Genomic DNA, 17,563 nt, shown 5'->3' with positions numbered 1-17,563 from the left:
GATTTAGAGTGATTTTTTTTTTTCTTTTGTGCCACCTAATTCCATTTTCCTGGAAAAATGAGCAGTAATTCCTGTGGTTTGATCCCAGTAGATTGACATCACTTAAATTTGTGCCACTTATTTTATTTCTTTATAGAAAACTAAGCAATAATTCAGGTGGATAACCTGGGTTTGATCCCAGTGTTTGGGATTTTGGTGACAAGGACACCCAAATCCTGACACAGAAAGAAGGGAAAAGAAATCACCTTCAGTTTTTGACTCTGTGCTGCTCCACTCATCCATTATTTTTTTCCCTTTGGAAAACTGTCACTTAATTGCTGAGGGAAAAAATTATTTGTCTTTTTCTCTCTTTTTTTTTTTTTTTTTTTTTATTTTTTTTATTTTTTTTATTTCCCCTCAATGTGACACCATCCTTTTGTCAGGACACCCCTTAATTTAAATCAGATCCTGAAAATTCTCTGTTCAGACTCCATTGAAAAGGATGATCCCAGACCTCTGAGGGTCCAACTCGGTGTCTGAACCAAATAAATGCCAAATCTGTGATAATAAAGGGGAAAATGAGATTTTTAAGGCAAGGAAAGTGTCTGGAATATTCCTATTTAAAGGTTAATTATTTAGCATTAATGCCAAGGCTGCTGATAGCAAAACTGCTTCATTTGAGTCAAACTGGATGATTTTTTTCAGATGATTTTTAAAGAAAAGGAATTTGGTGAGGCTGAATCTTCACTCCAAACCTCCTTTGCCATTTCACACTTATTTTCAATTATTGAAATGTTAAAAAGAGCAAAGGAAGGGCTGGATTTAAAATGAGCCCTCAATTTCCAAATCCTTTCTGGACCCTCCAAGGCAAGGCCAGGAGAATCCAAGGCTGGATATCCACTGGTGCATTGGTTTTAAATGGCAAGAGGGCAGAAATTTGGGATAACTGAAGAAATTGGGATATTGGCAAGGAATTCCTCCCTGCCAGAGAAGCTGTGGCTGCTCCTGGATCCCTGGAAGTGTCTCCAAGGTGTTGGAATGAGCTGAGCTTTGAGATCCCTTCCCAAATCTAAAACATAAAAACATTCCATGGTTTTATGCCCTCAATCCAACAGGAAGGAGCTTTTCAAGCCCAAATTTTAGATGCCCAAAACTCAGCTTCCATCATCTCCCAGGATGAAATCCTGAAGTAAAAATCCCCCAAATCCACATTTAAACCTCCTCCCTGAGCAACCAAACCCCCTCTTTGCCCTGCTAGAACCAAGCAGTAAAGTACAAAATATTGTGGGGTTTTTTTTTTTCCTTTTTTTTTCTTTCTTTTCTGGCAGATGATCAGTGCAGAAGCTCCTGTGCTCTTTGCCAAGGCTGCCCAGATCTTCATCACCGAGCTGACCCTGAGAGCCTGGATCCACACAGAGGACAACAAACGCAGGACCCTGCAGGTGAGGGAGCTCCCCAAATCCCTGCTGCTCCCAGATCCCTTCCCAACCCCTTGTTCCCATCACACCAGGAGTGGTTTTGTACACAGCAACCCGGGTGCAAAGCACAGAACAACTGAAAGCCTTCCCTTTTTCCTCCCTTTTTCCTCCCTTTTTCCTCCCTTTTTCCCTCCCTTTTTCCCTCCCTTTTTCCCTCCCTTTTTCCCTCCCTTTTTCCCTCCCTTTTTCCCTCCCTTTTTCCCTCCCTTTTTCCCTCCCTTTTTCCCCCCCTTTTTCCCCCCCCCTTTTTCCCCCCCCCTTTTTCCCCCCCCCCTTTTTTCCCCCCCCCTTTTTCCCCCCCCTTTTTCCCCCCCCCTTTTTCCCCCCCCTTTTTTCCCCCCCCCTTTTTCCCCCCCCCTTTTTCCCCCCCCCTTTTTCCCCCCCCTTTTTTCCCCCCCCTTTTTTCCCCCCCCCTTTTTCCCCCCCCCCTTTTTCCCCCCCCCTTTTTCCCCCCCCCTTTTTTTCCCCCCCCCTTTTTTCCCCCCCTTTTTTTCCCCCCCCTTTTTTTCCCCCCCCTTTTTTCCCCCCCCTTTTTTCCCCCCCCCTTTTTTCCCCCCCCTTTTTTCCCCCCCCCTTTTTTCCCCCCCTTTTTTTCCCCCCATTTAATTAAAATAAACCCACCCAAACCCAAATCTCCCATCTCTCAGCTGATGGTGACCTGCTGGAACAGCAGCTGTTGAATTTCTGGGTTTGTTCTTATTACTTGCCATTAGTTGGTTTGTGGTGATGGAAGTGTGGAAGTGAAAATAAAAATGCAAAGACAAAGCACAGAATGTTGGCTCTTGTAGCTTGAGAAGCCCTCAGTAATATTCTTTATTTTTTAAGTGGTAAAATCTTAACTTTTTAAGGTGTTTTTGTGGAGAAAAAGAGGAGGTTTTCACTTTTAGTCTTGAGTATTGAGCAGAACTACTGGAAAATGCAACAGCCATTAATTGGAAGAGGGGGAAAAATTGGGATATTCAGGCCCACATCAATTCTCCTGTCCCTGGGCACAAATTGCTGATTTAGGGGTGGGCTCCCATCACTGAGACCCATCAAACTGGGCTGAAGTTGCTAAAAACCTTTTTTATGGCATATTTTTCTCAGCACAAAACTGAATTTCTACCAGCTTGGACCTGCAGGAGCCATTCCCCCTCTTTCTTCCCTCAGCTTTAAACACCTCTAATTTCATTTATCCAGTGCCAAAACCTTCCTGAAGCTGAGGAATGCTTTTTCCCTTTGTTGTTCCAGAGGAATGACATTGCCATGGCCATCACCAAGTTTGATCAGTTTGATTTCCTGATCGATATTGTCCCCAGGGATGAGCTGAAGCCTCCAAAAAGGCAGGTGAGACATGAAATGATGGAATTTTTTGTCCTTTCCTCAGCCTGGTTTCAGCCTGTGATGGAAACAAGAGGTGATCCAGCAACACAGATTTAAATGTGAGGTTTGTTCCTCTCTGGTTTATTTACTGTGGTTTCCAGGTCCTTAAATTCTGAAATTTCAGGCCTTTAAATTCTCAGATTTCAGGTGGTTAAATCAAAATCAAAATCTTAATAAAAATCAGAAATAAAAATCAAAATCCACTGGGTTTTTATGGAAGCAGAGCTGAAATGGAGAATCCACCCAAGTCTGCCCAACAAACCAAACCCACTCCTGGAGGGTTCTGCTCCCAAATGGTGCCAGTAGGAAAAAAATAACTCGAAAATAATTGTATTTGTCTGGATTTTATGACTTGTGGGTTGGAAAAAAACCCCTCCTGCATCTTTTGGGGCAGTCAGTGCCTCTGTAAACATCCTTGACTGGAAGCTGGAAGGTGCTGGAAGGAGCTTTCAGTCGGATGTTTGCAGCAGCAGGCTGCTGCTCTCAGCTGAGCTGCAGGGATTCCTCATCCCTTTTCCTTCAATTTTCCCTGCTGGATAAAAAAAAAACCACTCTGGGTCTCCCCCTCTTTGGATCATTCTTGCTCCTTGCTCTTGCAATTTAAAAAAAATTCAAATAATTGTTTAAACAGCTCCTTTCTGCTACTTCTGAAGGTTTGCAGTGTGGAAGAATCCAAGTTGTCCCTAAAAACTGGGGAGTTTGGGATTCTGTGGAACATCTGGACTTGGAAGTTTGTCTCTGACATGGATATTTTTTTTTTTCCCTGTTCCACTCTAAATCCTGGATAGCATGGAGAATCCTGTCTGCTCTGAGTGCACGGGGCAGAATTCCCATTTGGAGCTGGATTTTGTGCCTGGAAATGTCCTCGTGGTGCTCCTGGAATGGCAATAAAGGGAGGGAATAGGGAATCCACACCTCTTCCTTTGGGATGGTGCCTTGAGCTGGGTTTAACTTCCCATCCTGATCTCCAGGAGGTCTGGAAAACAAGGAGAACACTTTCCCATGTCCCAAAACTCCAGGAGAGTCCATCCTGCTGCTCCTGCATGTCAGGTGTACTGGGAACTCGCCATAAAACAGAAATATCAACGTGAATCCTCATGATTTCTCCCAAACTCATTAGTTGGGTGTTAATTAAGAGATAAAACAGCTCCCACAGCTGCTCTTCTTTACCTGGAGTTTCTTTTTCAGCTGGAATCATTGCTATTTCCATTCTGGCATTGGAAATTCACTTTTTTTTTTTCTTTTTTCTTTTTTTTTTTTTTTTTTTTTTTTTTCCCTTGAGGTGCCTCATTCCTGAACTTTTCTATTTTTAGCAGTGCACCATGTTTGGGAGGGAGAGCATTCCCTGTGTCTTCTCCTTGCTTTTTTTTCCCATCAGGACATTGTGATGACAGAAACATCCAAGCTCTGAAATCCAAGGAATTCCTGGAGCACTTGAGGAGTGTTTTAGAACATCTGGGATAATGCTGATCCATCCCAGCCAGGAAATCCTGGGGAGTTTTGGGTGGAAATGAGGCTGGGGGAGATGTTCCTCACCCATCTGTGACCACTGCTGGATCCCTAGAAATGCATTTTCCAGCAGGAAAGGTTTAATGGAGAATTAGATGCCCCTTAGGAATGTAGGTTAAGGATTTACAGGGAAAATCCTGGGGAAAAGTGGCCGCCTGTGCCTGGAATTTTAAATATTTTTTTGGCTGGTGTCACAAATCTGTATTTTCTCTCTTACCTGACGAGGCAGTGCTGGTTCTTGGAGGAGCTGGGGCTGAAATCCTGGTGTTGTGTTGGAACTCCAGCTGTGGCCTGGGAATAAAAGATGGCAAACGCTGGGAGAGGAGGGACTGGAAGCAGATTTGGATTTAAAGCCACTGCTGCCTCTGGCAAACAGGATTGAACCTGGACTAGAACCTGGGAGTTGCCTTAATTATTTCAGGATTCAGCTGGAATTGGGGATTGGAGCACTCCAGAAATAACCTGAGGACTGGGCTTAGAGCAGCCCCAGCTCTTCAGTGGCTGTGCCTTGCTGCTTCACTGCAGACCTGCCCTGCTGAAAATTCAATTTATTATCACTCCTTCCCTCAGAGGAATTAACGAGAGGAATGGGAATAACAGGGAGCTGCAGGAGTAGGAAGTGTCGTGTTTGGTGGTGCTTGTGATGATGTTTGCCCCGAGAGCCAGGCTCAAAGTTGGATCTGATTTTTTTTACAGCCAGCTGGGATCAGTTAAATCTTTGAGATGTGATTTTTCTGCTGGGAAACCTCCCAGGAGTAACTCCTGAATTGTTGTGCTCCCCAAAAAAACCACCTTCTGAGCCAACAAACTCCTCGCTCCAGCCCCGTGCCCACCCAGGCATGCTCCTGTTTGATGTGAATTTTCCTTTTCCTGCCCAGCTGCATCAACTGAAGGGGAATCCATGAGCAAGGCTGAGAAGAGCAGGGATTCCAGCAGGCTGCTGGAAGAGGGAAATGTCCCATGTTGTAGCACGTGTAAACATCCTACACTCTCAGCTGTGAACTCGAGGTGGCTGGGAGAGGATTGTTTACGCCTTCTGCCATGGAGTGAACGTCTGGGAGCTGCATCTGCCCTCATCCCGCTGCTCTGGGGAGCTCAGCAATTCTCATCCTGCAGGATTGCAGTCTCGTGATCTCAGAAAAAATCCTGGAATATCGGTGGTCATGAGGGGTTTCCTCTCTTGAGATGGAAGAAAGCAGCGTTGCTGCTGCCAGAGGGGCAGAGCAGAGCCTCTGGTTCTTCCCACTGCTCCCACAGCAGGGAATGGTTATCAGCAGGGAAAAGCTGGATTTAGATAAAATTAGATCAATTACCCCAGCCACGACAGTGAGCATCAATTCCATGACTTTTATTCCCAGGGCTTTGATATCAGAGCTCAGTGGAAGGTTGGGAATGCAGCTCAGGAGAGGGGTTGGGTGACAAAGGGACTCTGTCACTTTTCCTGGGGCATTTTTAATTCCTCCTGTGCTGGAATTCACCCATGAGGAAGTTCCATGACTTTCAGCTCTGGTAATTTTATTCATTTCCTCCTCCTCCTCACGGTGACTCCACCTCAGTGGTGACTCCACATTATCCACAATTTATTGGAAACGCTCCTGATTTCCACAGAGCTGAATAAACGAGGTTTTATCAGCTCAGACCAACTTGGTTGGACTGTTCTTGATGCCTTGGGAGGGCTGAGCTGGAGCAGAGACTGGATAAGTAGATATTTATTAAAAGACCTTAAGGATTCACCTTGGGCAGGACAAGAGCCTGAGCAGGGCTACACCCAAGGTGGGCACAAAATGGGCACAAAATGGACACAAAATGGACACAAAATGGGCACAAAATGGACCAATGGTCACCATGTCTCACACTTTTATAAGTTTTGGTCCATTTTCCCATTGGGGTTGAATTGTCCCATCCCAGCTCCAGCTGATGCAGTCCCATCCTTCTTGTCCCTCCCTCCAGCCCACCCTTGTTTGTGCCTTTGGCCCTGAGAACTTGTCCCAGGTGTCCTTGGTGTGCAGCAGGACAAGGATTTGTTTTGTGTCCCTGCTGTGTGCAGAGCTGAGTGACACTGCTGTGAGCTCAGAGCACCACAGACCCTGAACCACATGAGAGATCAAACTCAAAGCATCATTTAGGGTGAGCTGTTGAAGCTCCTTTCCCAGAGGCTGTGTTTGGGGGGTGACACCCAGCAGTGGGGCGGGCGGTGGCCGTGTCCCCATCCCAATTCCTGGTGTTTTCCCTGCAGGAGGAGGTCCGCCAGGCCGTCACCCCGGCCGAGCCCGTGCAGTATTACTTCACCCTGGCCCAGCAGCCAGCAGCAGTGCAGGTGCAGGGCCAGCAGCAGGGCCAGCAGACCACCACGGCCACCACCACCATCCAGCCGGGCCAGATCATCATCGCCCAGCCCCAGCAGGGCCAGGTGAGCCCAAATCCTGGCAAATCTCAGGGATGGATTGCTCAGGAGTGGCAGTGACAGCGTGGGAGTGAGGGTTTAACCTGTGGGGTGGTTTGGGTTGGGAGGGAAGGAACTGAAATCTCACCCTGTTCCATGATCAGGGTCTGTCCCAGGTTGTTCCAATCTTTATCCTGCCTTACCTGGGACATCTCTGTAGTGCAATCTCAGCTGTCCCAGGCCAAATGTGGTTCCTGGTGCTGGTCCTGGGTCAGATTGCTCAGGGATGGATTGCTCAGGAGCATCAGTGATAACGTGGAAATCATGGATTCAACCCATGGGATGGGTTGGGAGAGAAGGAAGGAACTGAAATCTCACCGTGTTCCATGATCAGGGTCTGTCCCAAGGTGTTCCAATCTTTATCCTGCCTTACCTGGGACATCTCTGTAGTGCAGTCTCAGCTGTCCCAGGCCAAATGTGGTTCCTGGTGCTGTTCCTGGGTGAGATCCTCCAGGAAAGTGCCTCCCCCAGGCTCTGAGCTCCCTCTGGGGGGATTTAACCTGGGTCTAGGACAGGCTACCAGCAGCGAGCTGGGCCAGGGGAGTCCTCAGGGGTGGATTGCTCAGGAACATCAGTGGCAGCATGGAAATCACGGGTTTAACCCATGGGATGGGCTGGGAGGGAAGGAAGGAACTGAAATCTCACCCCATTCCATGGTCAGGGACTGTCCCAGGTTGTTCCAGTCCTTGTCCTGCCTTACCTGGGACTTTTCTCTGGGGGATCCTCAACTTGTCAGGGTCAAATGTGGTTCCTGGTTCCTGTTCCTCCAGGAAAGTGCCTCACCCAGGTTCTGAGCTCCATCTGTGGTGGTTTAATCCTCACAATTCATGAGTGTAGGACAGGCTCAGTCCACCCCAATCCTGACATCTCATAAATCCACCTCCTGCATCCTCACCCCTGGGGTTTTTTTTGTTGTTATTTTTTCTTTCCTGTGCAGACCACCCCTGTGACAATGCAGGTGGGAGAGGGCCAGCAGGTCCAGATTGTCCAAGCCCAGCCCCAGGGCCAGACCCAGCAGGCTCAGAGCAGCACTGGACAAACCATGCAAGTGATGCAGCAAATCATCACCAACACTGGAGAAATCCAGCAAATCCCGGTAAGGTTTGGCCAGCAGGGAAAGGTGCAAAAGTTCCCCCCTGAGCAAATTTTGTGAGCGTGAGGCTTGTTTCTGTTTGCTTTGTTAACTGGCAGAGGAAGTTTGGATTGAGTGGTGTGGTTCCTGCACTTAGGAAAACCAACCAAGTGTGACGTGAAGGGGGAAATAAATCTGAACTCGTTGAGGCCAGACTCACTGCCCACCCCAAACGCCTTCCCCTGGGTGAAATAGTTGTGATTAGGAAGCAGTAAATCAAATATTTCCTGGCTAAACCTCAGTTCTTCACCACAGCCTGGTTTGAATAAAAGAGAATTCATTTCTTTTGCCTTTACTTGGTCGTGCCTCTGCAATCTGAAGTTATGACCTGGCAGGCTGAGTGGGAAAGGTGCCATCTGGGAGTTATTAATAAACTTTTGATGTTAGAAGAAATATTCCCTCCAAAATATTTGGAGCTGGTTGGAGGAATTGGGTATGCAGAACCAGGAGATACCTCCTCACTTTTCCATCAGCCTCAAAAATGGGAATTTTGGGTGCCCAACAGAACCAAAACTTTCTGAAATGTGTCCTGAGTAAATACAGCGGTCCAAAAAAAGTGACTTTAACTTAGAATCACAACAAAGCTGTGGCTTTTGGTTCCCAGCTGGGAAATATCACACCTGTGAGAGAAAAGAAAAATAAAACCCAGCCAGTTGTGTGTTCCAGAACCCAAAAGGTTACCCAGGGCCAGCAGACATTTCACTTGGATTTCAGTTTTTCTGTGAAATTGGAGCTTTCACACAGCTTTTGCCTTTCCAGCCTTGCTGAGCTTCCCTCTGCTCGTGCTGTGCCAGAGCATCTTGGAAAGGGGCAGCTGCCAGATTTTTCCAGCTCTTTTCATCTCTTGAGTCTTCAGCTGATTCCTGCTGCCTTGAGGTGTTGATCAGGAAGGAAAAAAAAAATCCCAAATTGGCTTTTTTTTTTACTACAAGGAACCCTTTTTCTCTGCATTTTCTTGTCTGTTTTTTTTTTCTTTCTTTCTTTCTTTCTTTTCCATTTCTTTTCTTTCTTTCTTTCTTTCTTTTCCATTTCATTTCTTCTCTTCTTTGCCTCGTGAAAATCTCTCTGAGAGACCTTGTTCCTCAAAGAATTATGGAAGGAGATCTCCAGTGGATCCTCAGCAAGAAAAGAATAGCTGAGGTTTGTCCCCAGTTGTCTGCAGAGAATGCTGGAACTACAGAAAGGGGCTTGGACATCTCCTGGGAGAAGGAATTCCTTACAAAGGAGCTGCTCAGGGCCAAAACCTCCTGAAGAAAATCCAGGAGGATCCTTTGGGAAGTGATCCTGTGGTTTTAGGGTCTGGTTTTGAGCAGGAATTTGCTTTTTCCTCCCTCTTTCCTGGGATTGGGGGAGAACAGGGAGCTGTGGCTGCTCCCCAGGGGCTGGAGTGAGGAATCTTTTTGGGAATACCCGGATCTCTGACAGCCCCAAAACTGCAAACCAGCAACGCAGGAGCAGTGTGGGATGGAATGATCCCAAAATTCCCAGCTCCCCATCCAGCAGAGATCCTGTTTGCCTGCAACCAGGAGGATTCTTCTGTTGGAAGAACCGCAGTTGGTGCTGAAGGAGCTTCCAGCAAGTGAAATAAAACAAAACTCAGAGAAAAACCTGGATTTAGCTCCACGAAATCCCAGTCTTTGGTCTCTTCTGCTCTTCCTGCTTTGCTTTTTTTTGATTTCTTCCCTTATTTCCTTTCTCTTTTGGCACAGTCAGAGGCATCTCTGACTGCTCAGAGAGCTCAGAAATGAATCTCGGCTCCCCCAGATAGAATTGGGAACTCCTGAAAGTGCCTCTGGAGCGTAGGGAGCATCTTACTCCTGGTTTTTTGGGTTTTTTTTCCATGAGTTCCTGGTGCTGAGCACACTCCCTGTTGCTCCTTATTCCAGAAATGAAGTGGGAAAAGTGAATTTTATTTTTGAACAGAGAAAAAAAGCTGGAAGGGAATTCATCAATTTTAAGCGATTTATCACTTAATTATCGCTCAAAACAATTTTAAGTGATAAAATTGTTTGGCCACGTGAATTTTATGTTCAGTTTAATCTTTGTCTTACCCAGAGCTCATTTTGGGCTGATTCTTTGGAGTTTCTTCTCCTTGCTGGAAGAACTTTTCCCAAATCTCTTCCACCGTCATTTAATGATGTAATTAAAACCTAATCCCTCAGCGTGGAAAACTCGACCTCCCTGCAGATCTCAGTGCAGAAACCGATTGGTTTTTAGTGAAATTTTCTTGCTCAGGAGGAGTTTTATTTGCTCTTGAAATAATTTTGGAGCTTTCAGACACAAAAGGAGGAGTTGATGGCTTTTGTGGAAATGCCAGGGCCACGTTCCAGGCACTTGTTTATCAGTCAGCAGTTTTTTAGAGTGTTCTGTGTGTTCTTTCCCCTTCTTAAAAAGAAGAAAAAAACCACCTCAAAACCTGGGGGAGGTTTTTTTGGTATAAAATTCCCCTTAAAACTGTGAACCTCAATGTTGTGAAGTGAAATACCAGAAGTTCAAATCCACCAGTAGTATCTGTGACATTTTTACTGCTCTCAGGTGTGTATGAACCATGTTACCTGTGTTTTCTTCACGTCCCACATTCCCAAACCATCCAACCTCCCAAAATGAGGGGATTTTAGGGAATAAATTTGGGGTTGAATCTTTCACATGGAAGCACTGACACCAAAAAGCTGAGCTTCTACCAGGTGGGGCTTGACAGGTGTTGGCAGAGAGCTGCTTTCAAAGCTTCCAAAAATACCTCTGGGGTTTGCCTTTGCCATCTTGTCAGGCTTTATTTATGGGGAAAATTCCTGTTTATTCCTTGATTTTTTGGGGGGCAGGATGTGAAAAGGGTTGTAGGATATGATTTGGTGCTGCCAGCTGCTAACAGTCGATGTGAAATGCTGCTGGTTCATTCTCATAACCAAAACCGCTCCCAACTCCCTGAGAAAATGAGCCATTAATATGCTTTAGCTACTAACTGACCTTTCCTAGCCTGGAAAAACAAAACAAAAATACAAAAAAAAAGGAGGAATGTGGTGCCTCAGGAATATCCAGGAGCTCTGTGCCCTGGAGGTTTGGCTTTTAGTGGTGCTTCCTGCCGGGAATCCTCCCGAAAACTCCGTGGATTCTGGGGAAACCTCCCCAGGTAACTCCAGCTCCCGCGGTGGCACGGAGCAGGGAGTTTTTGCTGTGTGTTCAGGGTGTGCAGAGTGACCTGTTTCGTTTTCTTTCCCTGCCCCCCCTCCGCCTGTCTCCAGGTCCAGTTGAATGCTGGCCAGCTGCAGTATATCCGCTTAGCCCAACCCGTGTCAGGCACCCAGGTAGTCCAGGGGCAGATCCAGACGCTTGCAACAAATGCACAGCAGGTATGCACTCCACAGGGCTGCCTCCAAGGCTTCCTCCCTGCCTCCTGAAGCTGTGGATTCCCAGGGGGATTTCCATAGCATTTCTTGGGATAGGATTTCCTGCTTTTCTTTCCTTCTTGTTTTGTCAGGTGGTTTTTTTTTTTTATTATTGTCTTTTTTTTTTATAAAACGAAGGAGCGTTAGTGGAAACCTCCTTTAGGTGTCCGTGAGAGGTGCATGCGAAGCTTTTTTGTGCTTTTGTGTGTGTGTGTGTGTGTGGCTCTGGGTGAAGCCTCCCGCTGCTTCTGAGCTGCTTGCAAGTGTAACAACGTTTTGGGCTCATCAACCTTCTCTTTCCTTCTCCTCCTTGTCTGGGGGAGGGAGGAGCCGTGTGCAGGAAAAGGCAGAAGGTCGGGAGCAGCGCTGAGGCTGGAGGGATCCTCCTCTGCCTTCCCACCTTCTCCTCAGGGGAGGCAGAGAGGATGTTTGGGGTTTGGGGTCTGGAAGGACCTGGTTTGGGGTCTGGAAGGACCTGGGGTAGGGATCTGAAAGGACCTGGTGTTGGTCTAGAAGGACCAGGTTTGGGGTCTGGAAGGACTTGGGTTTGGTCTTTAAGGACCTGGTTTGGGGTCTTTAAGGACCTGGGTTTGGTCTGGAAGGACCTGGTTTGGGGTCTGGAAGGCAGTGTTTGGTCTGGAAGGACCTGGGTTTGGGGTCTGCAAGGACCTGGGGTAGGGGTCTGGAAGGACCTGGTTTGGGGTCTGGAAAGACCTGGGTTTAGGATCTGGAAGGACTTGGGTTTGGGGTCTGGAAGGACCTGCTTTGGGGTCTTTAAGGACCTGGGTTTGGTCTGGAAGGACTTGGGTTTAGGGTCTGGAAGAACCTGGTTTTGGGGTCTGGAAGGACCTGGGATGGTCTGGAAGGCAGTGTTTGGTCTGGAAGGACTTGGGTTTGGGGTCTGGAAGGCAGTGTTTGGTCTGGAAGGACCTGTTTTGGGGTCTGGAAGGACCTGGGTTTGGTCTGGAAGGACTTCGGTTTAGGGTCTGGAAAGACCTGGTTTTGGGGTCTAGAAGAACCTGGTTTTGGGGTCTAGAAGGACCTGGGATGGTCTGGAAGGCAGTGTTTGGTCTGGAAGGATCTGGGTTTGGGGTCTGGAAGGACCTGGTTTGGTCTGGAAGAACCTGGATCTGGGTCTGGAAGGCAGGGTTGGGTCTGGAAGGACCTGTTTTGGGGTCTGGAAGGCAGAGTTTGGTCTGGAAGGACCTGGGATGGTCTGGAATGACCTGGGTTTGGGGTCTGGAAGGACCAGGTTTGGGGTCTGGAAGGCAGTGTTTGGTCTGGAAGGCAGTGTTTGGTCTGGAGTGTCCGTGGCTGCCGTTCCTCTCCCGGTCAGTGCTGGAAACTGTGGCTGAGGTTATAAAACCTCCCCTGCAGGCAGCAGCAGGATGGTGTTGGTGGGGTGTGACCCTCAGGGACGGGCTGGCAGTGATCAGCTGCTCTTATCTCTGTAGATAACGCAGACAGAGGTGCAGCAGGGCCAGCAGCAGTTCAGCCAGTTCACGGATGGACAGGTAAGGTCACAAGGGACACAGGGACTGCCCTAAATCTGCATGTTCCTCCTCACCAAACACTGCTGGCCTGCAGCAGGATGAGGGAATGTCGTTCCAGTCTGAATTCAGGTGGATTCTTTAAGTCCTGCTGCCTTTGCTTGGAATTAATCCAGTCCCTGGCCCTCCAGGTGAAATCCTAAATCCTGGGTAACTCAGGAATAAAGGTTTTAACATCTGCATGTTCCATAAGTATCATAAATCGTGGAATAGCTTAAAACTCATCCACTTCCAAGCTTGTGAGGGGACACCTTCCACTTCCCCAGGGTGCTCCAAACCCTGGCCAGGAGCAGCCACAACTCCTCTGGGCAATCAGTGATGTGAGCCTGGGCATCAGGAATTCCCAGAAGGACTGTGGTGGGAATTAGCAGCACATTGGGGGTGGGTTTGGGGCAACTCAAAGGGACACAATTCTGGGGGTGCTGAGCGCTGACAGAGGTTCCTTTGTCCCGTTGTGTGTCTGCAGCAGCTGTACCAGATCCAGCAGGTGACAATGCCAGCAGGCCAGGACATCACCCAGCCCATGTTCATCCAGTCCACCAACCAGAGCTCGGACACCCAGGCCACGCAGGTGACAGGGGACTGAGCAGGGACCTGGTGACCTGTCCCCAAATCCAACCTCTGCCAGACCCACCTGGGCTGAGGAACACACCTGAGACTGAGCCTGTGACAGGCTCTGCCATCTCCACCTCGCTCTGCTGGCTATGGGAATATCCAAAATATCCAGAATATCCAGCAGACTCTGCCAAGAATGCAATATTTTTATTTTTTTTTTTAATTTTTATTTTTCAAACCAATCTTTGTGTATCCAGCTGCTTTTCCAAACCCCGAGAGAAACCCATCCGAAGGGATTTGGAGCATCTCGTTGAACAAATGTGGGAAATGTTTTTTTTTTTATTATTATTTCAAGGAAAATCCTGAGGGTACTGCTCCTGTCAGAGCTCTATTCCTGCTGTTCTGTTTGTATTTTGTTGATTTTTTTTTTCTATGGATAGAGCTAGGTTTGGTCCTCCCATCTCAGTGGGTTTTAGGGAATTTTTTGGGGGGTGGGGGGAGTTGTGTGTGGTTTAGATTTTTCCTTCCTGCCTCCTTTTTTGGAGCATTTGCTGTATGCAGGGAATAGGAGGAGGAAGAGGAATTGAAGCAAAACAAAACTTGGAAAAAAAAAACCAAAAAAACAAAAAACATTCCTTGTATTATTATAATTGTATTTTCTAAAGACAAAAAAAAAAATCCTTGAATTTGGCCTCTGGATTCCAGAAAAACTGATGGAATCTGGACAAAACCCCAGCCCTGCTGTTACCTGTTGTCCTGGCTTTGGTCCATGCATGTAATATAAGCTTCATAAAAAGGAAATAAATTTGCTTTTGTCAGATCCTGTGTGTGCTGTCCATGAGATGCAGGGCCAGGACAAACCTGAATCCCTGGAAATGTGACAGCTCAGGTGCTGAGGTGAGAGGTTTTGGGGGTAAAGATGTGAAATTTGGCACAAAAAGAACCTCCCCGGTGTTCCAGCAGAGCTCAAGAGCTTTTTGGGCCACAGAAAATGTTGCCAAGAAGATTTGGGAGGAGGGACAGGAGTTCCTTCCGAGGTCATTTTGGGTCTTCCTCCCAGTCAGGTGGAATTTCTGCCCTCGGATTCATCAAGGTAGGAAAATCCCTCCAAGGTCATTGAGTCCAAACCGTGCCACCTTGTCACCTGTGCCACATGCAGGTGTTTCTTGGACACCTCCAAACCTCCCTGGGCACTTCCTTCCCATGCCTGACCACCTTTTCCACGCAGGAATTCCTCCTGAGCCTCCCCTGGCACAGCCTGAGGCTGTTCCTTGTCCTTTTCCCTGGGAGCAGAGCCCGAATCCCACCTGGCTCCAGCCTCATCCCCTCCTCCTTTACCTGGGCCATGTTCTGGGCAGGGACTCGAGTGACAGCATAACTGTCCCCTTTATCCTGGCACAGATTGTCCCCTTATCCTGGCACAAGTGTCCCTCTTGTCATGGCACTGATTGTCCCCTTATCCTGGCACAGGTGTCCCCCTTGTGGTGCAGGTGTCCCCTTGTCATGTCACACGTGACCCCTTTGTCCCATCACAAGTGTCCCCCTTACCTGGGCAGAGGTGCCTCCCTTTACCTGGCACAGGTGTCCCTGACACAGTTGTCCCCTTTGTCATGGCACAGATGTCCCCTTGTGCCACAGTTTTCCCCCTTTCCTTGGCTCAGGTGTGCCCCTTACCCCATTTGTCCCCCTTATCCCATCCCAGATGTCCCCCTTTCCCTGTCACGGGTGTCCCTTTCCCTGTCACAGGTGTCCCTTTCCCTGGCACAGGTGTCCCCTTACCTTGTCACAGGTGTCCCCTTACCAAAGCTCTGCCTCAGCGTTTGGCTGCTGCGGGATCTGGGTCTCTGTTCCAGCCGGGCAGAATTCCCGGCACCTCCTGGCTTTGGAAATGTCCCTTTTTCCCGATTCCCGAAGTTTTCTCCATTCCTGGGAGGGAAGGAGGGAAGGCAGGAGCGGCTGCCGAGCCGGGATGTGCCGGGCCGAGCCGGGATGTGCCGGGATGAGCCGGGATGAGCCGGGATGAGCCGGGATGTGCCGGGCTGGGAAAAGATGGAACTGGGGGGAGAGGAAAAAGGAGTTTTCGGGAAAGGAAAAGGACTTTCCGGGAAAGCTCCGAGCGTGGGATCGGCCACGAGAGGGCCCCGGTGGGAAGGGCTGGAGCGGGATGGGACAGCGGGGAGGGGACAGTCGGGATGGCACACAAAGGAGGGGACAGCCGGGATGGGGACAGAGGGAAAGGGACAGCGGGGAGGGGACAGCGGGGAGGGGACAGTCGGGATGGGACAGCGGGGAGGGGACAGAAGGAATGGGACAGAGGGAATGGGACAGCAGGGAGGGGACAGCCGGGATGGAGACTCAAAAGTGCCTTCCCCGGAGCTGGGGGCTCAGAGGTGCCTTCTCTGCAACTGGGCGCTCAGAGGTCCCACCTTTCCTTGGAACTGTGCCCTTGGAGGTCCCTTTCCCTGGAATTGGGGGCTCGGAGGTCCTTTCCCTGGATTTGAGCGCTCGGAGGTCCTTTCCCTGGATTTGAGCGCTCGGAGGTCCCTTCTCCCGGCAGCAGCATCCCTGTGTCTGCTCCGGGCTGCAGCGGGGTGGGAGAGCCGGGACGGGGGCTGGGATCTCCCATCCCAAAAGCCGGTCCCACCCGGCCGGAGCTGCCCCAGCGCCAGAGATCAGTGACCTCCCGTGCCCCCAAAAACACCTCTGGAAAAAACATCCCTTGGCTTTGGAGAGCCGGGAATCCGCCTGTGGGGATGGGGAGGGCTCTGGAAGCAGAGCTGGAGAGCCGAACTCGCTTTTATCAGCCCCCGGCCGCCGAGGCTCTGCTGAGGAAAAGCTCTTTACCCCCGGCAGAAGGGTTTGCTGAAATAGTTTAAATTTGAATGGGAATGAATCGCCGAAAGGACAGAAAAAAACGGGAGGGAGATGCTGCTCCCGAAGGGAGTTTCCAGCTGTTACATGAAGTGAATGGAATTCGGCTGGAAATAAATCCTGTTGAGTTCCGAGGGATCCGAGGGGCTGGTTATTTCAATTCCTGATTGAATTTAATTCCTGGTTGAATTTAATTCCTGATGGAATTGGGCACGAGAAGTGTGGTCACAATAAATACCTCGATCAGATGGACAAAAATTGAGTTTATTGAAGGCACAGAAACAGCTTCAGAACGGAATCTTCTCCCTGGACACGGCTCTGGGCAGAGCGCTGAGTACTAATCACGGATGTGAGAGTGTGTATTTAATTAACCTCATTAGCGTATACAAGATGTGGATTTAAATATTGAAATGAGCCTTCACCGGGCATAAGTTATTCATTTATTTAGGCGATAACAGAGGTAACGCTCTGCCTGCCCTCCCAGAGGAGACGGGGACACGGACGGGTGACATCGTTTGTCGCAGGGACTGCCACCCCGGGCACTGACAGGAGCCAGACCTTCCCCGCGGAGGACTCGCGGCTCCCTTTGATCAGCCGAGGGGACAGCGGTGACAAATTGGGTGGCGTGGGGTGACACAGAGGCAAACACGTGTCCCTCGAGAGGCCGGGCCAGCGGTGACACCCGCGGGAGGGACATCGGCCCTTCTGGGAGTGTCACCACTGCCCGGGGCCAGTGCGACAGGAGCGGAGCTGGTCACAGCCCCGGGATGAAGCTGAGGAGGAGGAGGAGGAGGCAGCGCTTCCCTGCCAAGGAGCGGTTCGAGATCCCGTTTCTCCTCGGGGTGATGAGCTCAGCACTCGGGCAGTGCCACGCTCCGTTTGCCGCGGGTTTAGCTGCTGACAGCTGTCCCTTTTCCAGGGCTGCTGTCCCCTCCCCAGGGCTGCTGTCCCTTTTCAAGGGCTGCTGTCCCCCATCCAGGGCTGCTGTCCCCTCCCCACGGCTGCTGTCCCCTCCCCACGGCTGCTGTCCCTTCCAGCGCTGCCACCTCCGGCCACCCTTTTCCAAGGAAAGCAGACTGGGGTGAAGGTCCCGCTGTGGGTCCAGGATCGCAGAGGGACACTGGAGCAGGGAAAGACGCTCCCGGTGAAATCTCTGGAGCCACCGAAGTCCCTTTCCCTTGGGGACCAGCTCTGGCTCTGCCCCGCTCCGCTCCATCTCCGCGGGGCCCGGCACGGCTGGAGGGGTTTGGCTGGGCACTGTCCCAGCCCCGGCGAGCCCCGGAGCTCCGGGCAGCCTCATC

General features: G+C 49.6%; 1 protein-coding gene and 1 long non-coding RNA gene across 5 annotated transcripts in view; one reads left to right on the top strand and one right to left on the bottom strand.

The window, feature by feature from the left end:
• The window catches only part of NFYC (nuclear transcription factor Y subunit gamma), a 33,225-nt gene extending 19,016 nt beyond the window's left edge, over positions 1–14,209 (top strand). For 2 of the 4 annotated variants that reach the window (XM_066335347.1, XM_066335351.1), the window contains exons 4-10: positions 1,308–1,421; positions 2,688–2,783; positions 6,565–6,738; positions 7,709–7,867; positions 11,143–11,250; positions 12,741–12,800; positions 13,303–14,209. In XM_066335347.1, coding sequence (XP_066191444.1) covers positions 1,308–1,421; positions 2,688–2,783; positions 6,565–6,738; positions 7,709–7,867; positions 11,143–11,250; positions 12,741–12,800; positions 13,303–13,422 — 831 coding nt within the window. In that variant the 3' untranslated portion in view covers positions 13,423–14,209. The remainder of the gene's footprint in view (positions 1–1,307; positions 1,422–2,687; positions 2,784–6,564; positions 6,739–7,708; positions 7,868–11,142; positions 11,251–12,740; positions 12,801–13,302) is intronic. The other 2 variants (XM_066335348.1, XM_066335350.1) reach the window with 2 other exon arrangements.
• Positions 12,077–12,332, bottom strand: LOC136371312 (uncharacterized). Its single transcript, XR_010745327.1, has 3 exons — positions 12,283–12,332; positions 12,217–12,238; positions 12,077–12,135 (listed from the first exon to the last, which is right to left on the bottom strand). It is a non-coding gene; the product is annotated as an uncharacterized lncRNA (long non-coding RNA).
• Positions 14,210–17,563: the final 3,354 nt, after the last annotated feature.

The sequence above is a fragment of the Sylvia atricapilla genome, chromosome 24, assembly GCF_009819655.1.
Source record: "Sylvia atricapilla isolate bSylAtr1 chromosome 24, bSylAtr1.pri, whole genome shotgun sequence".
NCBI classification, from domain to species: domain Eukaryota; kingdom Metazoa; phylum Chordata; class Aves; order Passeriformes; family Sylviidae; genus Sylvia; species Sylvia atricapilla.
The sequence above is the reverse complement of the archived record's forward strand: the minus strand, read 5'-3'. Positions and strand labels throughout refer to the sequence as shown.